The 7129-nt window shown below is 40.8% G+C and overlaps 1 protein-coding gene across 2 annotated transcripts in view; it reads right to left on the bottom strand.

Moving 5' to 3' along the window:
- Positions 1-999: 999 nt before the first annotated feature.
- Positions 1000-7129, bottom strand: part of col8a2 (collagen, type VIII, alpha 2) — a 270845-nt gene continuing 264715 nt past the window's right edge. For both annotated transcript variants that reach the window (XM_070899076.1, XM_070899077.1), the window contains exon 3: positions 1000-6774. In XM_070899076.1, the coding sequence (XP_070755177.1) occupies positions 4844-6774 (1931 nt within the window). In that variant the 3' untranslated portion in view covers positions 1000-4843. The remainder of the gene's footprint in view (positions 6775-7129) is intronic.

Here is a 7129-nt window from a genome sequence, read left to right as displayed (position 1 = left end):
ATCTGTAGCCTGGTGTTTGACTGCATTGAAAGTCACTAATGTTGAATTCATAATAGTATTCTTGAACTAATTTTTATGCTATGGAAATCATTCAACACATACGGAATATTTTTTGTATCTAGATTTATACTGACAAATTCATAGTTTTCCTTGTACAGGGCATAACCTTGTAAAAACAATGGGGTTGAAATTGCCCACCGCTGGAAACGGGGCGCACCTCCCATGTTTCATCTGTTTTTACTGGCACGGTTGATGCGGTGGCCTCTTGAGCAAAATTCCGCTCTTTGGCTTTTTTTTCAGCGGTCGGTCATAATGGGGGCGGATGTGTGACGGTGAGCGGAAGTTTGCCCTCTAGAGAGGCGGAAATTGGGGGCGGGCGGAGTGTCTGCCGCTGTCAGTCATCAGCATTGCGCTGATGATGTCATCATGGGGCCACGTCACCACGGCTCTCCCCTTCACTTAAAGGGGAGAGTCTGTGCAGTTCTTTAAGTTTGGTCCACTGAGCCAGGCCAATGGCCTGGCACCCAAGAGGGGGTGCCAGGCTGTCTGTTAGCACCCCGGTCAAACCCTGGGACATAATTGTCAGCCCGGCATGACAGTTGGCCGACAGAAAAAGCTGCCGGTGGCATCAAGCGGCGGCAACAATATTTTCTCATCGGAATTTCGCCATCAGGGGGGAACATTGGCGGCGACGCACTTAGGATGGATCAGCAGCAGTGGAGCAGTAGGGGTGGAGCGAGTCACCGCCAGGATACCGCAGGAGCGGAATTTACAAAATGGCGGCCATTACACGAAAAATCAGCCGCCATTGTATTCCGCAGAGTGGCCGCTGATTTCCGTCCCAATGATTTTTCTGTCTACAGCTGGGATTAGGTAGAACATTAGAATAACTGAGAAGTATATATTTTTTAAATAACTCCTGGCTGGAAAAAGGAAGCAGAAAACATCTCAATGCACCTAAACAAAATAGACAAAAGAGTCACATTTTTTATATCAGGAAATCTTTTATTGATGTTGTATCAATACAATCAAGTAGTTTCGTTTTCAAAGAAGAATCTGGCTTTCAATTCAAAGAAAATAAGAGTGCATTTTACCAGTTACTATTACAGTGCATATAAGTATTTACAAAAGAGAACCAGTCCTTCTATATCATAAAATGATGGCTATAGAAGGTGAAATTCTTCTTTTAACAAAAAAGGGAGAATGTCTGTTTTTCTCCATAATTAACAACCCATTAACAAAATCATGGGATCACACGGGTTTGAAGTCTTGAAAATGCAATTTAATTCATGTGAACACAACAGGTCATCAAAAATACTTCAAAAGTTGCATATAGTATTGAACATTGAATTGCAATTTCATCCTGCTGGAATTGTTCTATTGACATTTGATATAACAATAGATGAATAAAGTACAATGTATCGCTGAAACTTTCAGATGAAATTTCCGTTGACTTGATTGTAGAAGAGTGAAGGTATCAGTTTGCTGTCTTCGAGAACTAAAGTAGCAAATGCATAATTATAGTAATGTTAACAAATCCAAGCCTTAGACTTATGCCTTTGTTTTGAATGATGGGTATCTCACATGTTTTCTTTTCTACATTTTGACATTATTAAGCAAGGTGGAGGGGCACCTTCCACAATAACTGTGGTCACTTCAGTTTTAAACAAATCAGCTTTATTACGGTGGTGGATGTTTTTATTACAGAATAAACTGTGGTACACCCCTGTGCTGACAATGGCAATTTAAAGAGAAAGTATCCATTCACATTAAAATTTCCATATGATGTCTAATTTTCACGACTTATGATCTGAAAATTATATTCTAATGATGGGGACAATTATTGTCATCAGCATGTACTTTCCAAACTGGACTCCGCTTTGCATTTTACACTTCAATTTATTTGAATTTTGCTGCATAAAAGGGTAGTTCAATTGTCTTTCTCACAAAGTTACAGGTGTGCACAGTAAATCTATATAGTTCCATATAACAGTCATAGGGTCCTTTGTACAGAATCCAAGCTAGCAGCATTTCCTCTGCATAGCTTGAGTAACTAATGGCTTTGTGCATCACTTTGATTCTGTAGAATCAATCACCTACATTTAACGTTAAAAAGCAGTTTTAAGTTTACTTTAAGCAGTACGCAGTATTACTATTGCCTTTCAATCAGAATATGTGGAAAGACCACAAAATAATTTCAGTGTTTTTCCTGATCATCACTATCAACTCCTGAGTTCAGTAGTCTGATTGCTCGTGAAATAATTTTCATATTCAGTTGTCATCAGCCACTTAACTTTTATACAACCCACTCTCAATTTCATTACTAATAGGTTACACCCACATAGAATGCACACATTCTGTTTTTCCCATTGGGATGTTTAATATTTATAGTTTGCCTTTTTAGATCCATGGGATTTTTAATCCCTTTCGGCTGAAATTACTGTTTGCAATGTTAGTAGATAAATGCTTAATGTACTTGTCTGACTTTCATATATTCACTCTGTCAATAGAATTGCTAACCCATTTAAAGCGAATCGGCTAACACCTACAGTAGAATAGCAGACCCAGGATTTTCATTAACAGTTTAATCATTTCATACTAATATTGCAAGAGTAATTTATATCCTTAAATATATGTATATATATATAAAATATAAATTTAATGGGGCTATCTGAAGCAGTATGGAAGAACATTACAACAATAAAGACTACGAATGATTTCTGATAAGACTTAAGGCAATGGAGACAAACAAAACAATGTAGTCGGAAAGCTGCAAAAATCAACAGCTACATTTGAGTTTTTCAGGTACTGCCTTTTTCAGCTGGTAGGGAAGAAAAATGGCAGCAACTTTGGGGAAGGCGAGGTTATGTTCATATTATTTTTGTGTGTGTTTGATCATTCAACTGCATGCACTGATGTGCCTTGAATTTAGGCTTGTTGAAGAATAGGGTATTAACACTTCATGCATTCATATGCTACTTCAACACTATTGCATTGAAAACATTCGCCCCTTAAAATAAATGAATCAAGGTTTCTGAAAATACCATTAAAATAATTTATGTTATTTGTATTTTTTGTGACAATTTTTTTCCAGGGAGGCCACTTTTAGGGCACTATGAATCTGGCTCTTTAGCAATGGATATTCAGTTGCTCACTCAGCCTAGCACCCTGAGATAAGTGTGGACCGCTTCCTTTAGCACTCTGCTCCACTGTCAGGGTTCAGCTGCTGAATTTTCTGGCTGTCAATGCAAACCATTTCCCGGTGCTAAATTTATCCACCGCCTGACATTACCGCCTCTAAAAACCCTCAACTGAAAATCCAGCCCAAAGAATACAATTTCAAGGCTTTACTAGGTCAGACAGGGAAAGATACTTCTTTAAAATACAAAAGAAAGGCAGAGGTAAGGCATTTCAAAATTAATCAATGCAAGGAATTCCATTGTAATAATTTCTAACTAGCTAAAATTTTGTGTAGAGAATTTACCAAGATTTACAGGCATTTTGAATGACAAAAACAATTTGACTACATGAGATCAAAAAATGCTTTACATTAAAAAGTATCTTTAAAACACATGTAACAATGAAAGGAAACACTGACGGAAAGTTTAAAATGACAGCTACTGCATTCATACCTCCCTGCAAAAAACAAACAGTCTCTACTGTTGTAGAAATTTCACAGCTCTGGAATACAGAAACTGCACTATAATCCAATCCAACATGAGGCAAAACATAGTACAGTCCCTACAGGAAACATGATCCACCTCTAGAAGTTGTTTAACGTCTTGAAGCTCGGCAATGTATATCCCCTTTAAGGATCCATCGCCACATTTTATAATTGCCATGTTTGCTTTAGGTGCCATAGATCACAATTGTCTCATCTTAACTCTGAAATTCTTTTGGCAATAGTAATCAACAAGGCTTTGAGTGATGAACTTGAAAAAGACTAAACATTTCACAGTCTTTGATAGTTGAAAAATAGTGGCATATGTAAGTGCCAGCCTTCCAGCTGTCAGCAAACGGAATTAAATTAGTAAGTAACGGGGCAACATGCGTCCTAGACACCTGCACTGTGTTGATTTAGATTCAGTACATTTCAATGTTCCTTACCCTTTAACTGCAACCAAGTTGAAGTTCAGTAACATCTCAGGTCACTGAGATAATGCAAAATACATATAACCTAAACAGTACGAAAGAAACATTTACTTTGCACTACATTGTCTCACCTTAGACCTTCTTCTAGTCAGCTCCTACAGTTAATTTGAAATTTAAAATTCAAGCAAGTTGCAATGGTGATTATACCATTCTTCAATGTTTTAATTCTCAGTCAGTATACAGTGTACACAGTTGTCTGAATTCACAATGGAACACCACTTACCATGTATTGCACTTAAAAAGATATGATTATAATAACTAGAATACAACCGTGTAATATGATAGCTTTTTTCTGTCGATGTTATAAATGTGGAAAAACAAGAAATGCGTCCTTAGGTAGAACATTATTCAAAAGTAGGCACAGGGAATACAAGTATCACATACATCATATCGACTTTCATTGCAAAGAAAGTAAGTTTTGCCTCTAACTGCTCATATAAAAGCAACAGTTCCACATTAAATCCATTGCAACATACGCTGAAGACTTGTGCAGTCATTGGGGGAAATGTCTGACGTGTGGTTGTTATACTATGCTGGTTATCATCCAGAGGCATTTAAGGCTTTTTTTTTAATACTGGAAAACTGTAGCAACATATAATAACACTTGTGCTTTTTCCAGTGAAACTCTGTTCCTCTTGATGCAGTTTATTACTACACAATATATATATCCACCAATTCAAGTTGATCAACGTTATGTTGGGCAAAGTAGGAATCCTGAGAAAGAGGAATGGATGTATTCAGTGGAATATAACCCATTAGCTTGGTCTGAAGGCATCTGGACCCACACTTGGTCATGTTCTTTAAGTTCCAGTACAGCACTTCCTGATGCTTGATCAAGATATCCTTTCTTATATTCGTCATATGTGTATGTTGCAGGCACATTATTCTTGTACAGTGCCACCCAGATATTGGTTCCCTTGACGTGCACATGATAAGCAAAGTAGTAGACACCAGGTACTTGACACGTGAATAGTCCAGTTGCTGAATTGTAACTGTTTTGTCCATTATACAAAATCCTGTCAAACTTAATGGGTGCCCCTGATGGTGGAAACGGTTTTGTGAGAATTGCAGTGAAGGCAGGAGCTGCCCTTGCAGAAAGGTCTCCTCTTCCGTACTGCGGTTTTCCAGGTTTTCCATCTCCTGGTATTGTGGCACCATCCAGAGCTCCATCTACATGCAGGCTGGCAACACCTGTTGTTTCCCCATTAATGGTGACCCCTGGTGGGCCTGGTGGACCCGGGGGCCCAGGCAGACCTCGAGTTCCCATCATGCCTGGTATGCCAGGTTTTCCAGTCGGCCCTGTTGGACCTGTAATTCCTGGGTGACCTAACTTTCCTTCCCCTGGAAAACCAGGCGGCCCTGGTTCTCCTTTGGGACCGGGTAAACCTATTGGTCCCGCCGGCCCTGTTGGCCCCTGAAGGCCCGGTATTCCTGAAGAACCTCGAGGTCCCGGTTGTCCTCCTTGTCCTTGCTCTCCTTTGGGACCTACAGGACCAGCTAATCCTGATGCTCCAGGAACCCCTGTATGTCCAGCTTCTCCTTTTGGACCAATATGACCTGGTGCTCCTGGAGTTCCAGGTAAACCTCTCTCTCCAGGGATACCTGGTTTTCCAGATATCCCAGTCTGTCCCTGGTCACCTTGCATCCCTTTCATTCCTGGTGGCCCAACAAGCCCAATTTCACCTTTCGGTCCTGGTACACCATGTTTTCCCATTAATCCCTTCGAGCCTATAGGCCCCGGATGCCCCAGTTCACCCTTAGAACCAGGTTCACCACGTAGGCCATGTACCCCTTGTTCACCCTTGACCCCTTGGGCACCTGGGGCCCCAGGAAGTCCTCGCTCACCTTTATATCCATTCATTCCTGGCTTTGCATACCCTGGAGCTCCAGGCATACCACGAACACCCGATGGCCCAGGCTCACCTTTATAACCTATAGATCCTGGAATACCTGGTAGCCCATCTTGACCAGCTTTTCCAATACCATCTAATCCAGGCTTCCCTGATGGCCCTTGAGGACCAGGGGGTCCTGGAGGGCCAAGTTCACCTGTTATCCCACCTTCACCTTTTTCACCAGGAGCACCAGGCAAACCATTAATTCCTGGTTTTCCTTGCCCAAGTGAACCAGGGGGTCCAGGTTTACCTGGCGCCCCTTCCTTACCTCTTGCACCTGGAAAACCTGGTTTTCCATATCCATTCTCACCTTTGGGACCACGTTCCCCAGGAGCTCCACGTTGTCCTTTTAGACCGGGCTCTGCTCTAAGCCCTGGGGATCCAGCCATTCCTGGGGCCCCTGGCTTACCAATGACAGAAAAACCCGAAGGCCCAGGTAATCCTGGAGCCCCTGCAATGCCCCTGGGTCCTACATCTCCTCTAGGTCCTACATCGCCCTTAGGTCCAGGAGGTCCTTTGATACCTGGTTTACCGGGTTGTCCTGGCATTCCTGGTTTTCCAAAGCTTGAAAATCCTGGTGGCCCAGGCGGGCCGGGCCGACCTTGAAGACCTGGTTTTCCATATCCTGGTTTGCCGAGCATTCCTGGTGGCCCAGGAGGTCCTCTTGGCCCAGGTTTTCCTGCAGCACCTTTCTCACCCTTGAGATCTGAAGGTAGAATCACTGGAATTTCTGATATAATAAAAAAAAAATGCAAAAAGACATGTCAACTACCAAAAGTTAAATCAACAATGAAATATTACTTTATGCCTTTTGTTTATACAGAGATGTTATAAATTATGCCTATAATATTTATTAAAAATAATTTATTATTTTTTTATATTCAGTTTTAATTTTTTAATAGAAATTCAAAATGGATGCATATAATTTCATTGTCCACAACAAGACATTGGAATGTTTTAATCTTTAATTTTTAAGAGTTTCACAATTAGCAACAGGGCTATTATAAATATCTGGAACAAATATAAGAGTAACTTGGGGCTTACAAAAAATTCATTCACTTTCTGCTTAAATGGTACAGATATCA

Source organism: Pristiophorus japonicus, chromosome 14 (genome assembly GCF_044704955.1).
Source record: "Pristiophorus japonicus isolate sPriJap1 chromosome 14, sPriJap1.hap1, whole genome shotgun sequence".
NCBI classification, from domain to species: Eukaryota; Metazoa; Chordata; class Chondrichthyes; family Pristiophoridae; genus Pristiophorus; species Pristiophorus japonicus.
This window is presented reverse-complemented; position numbering and strand designations above follow the sequence as displayed.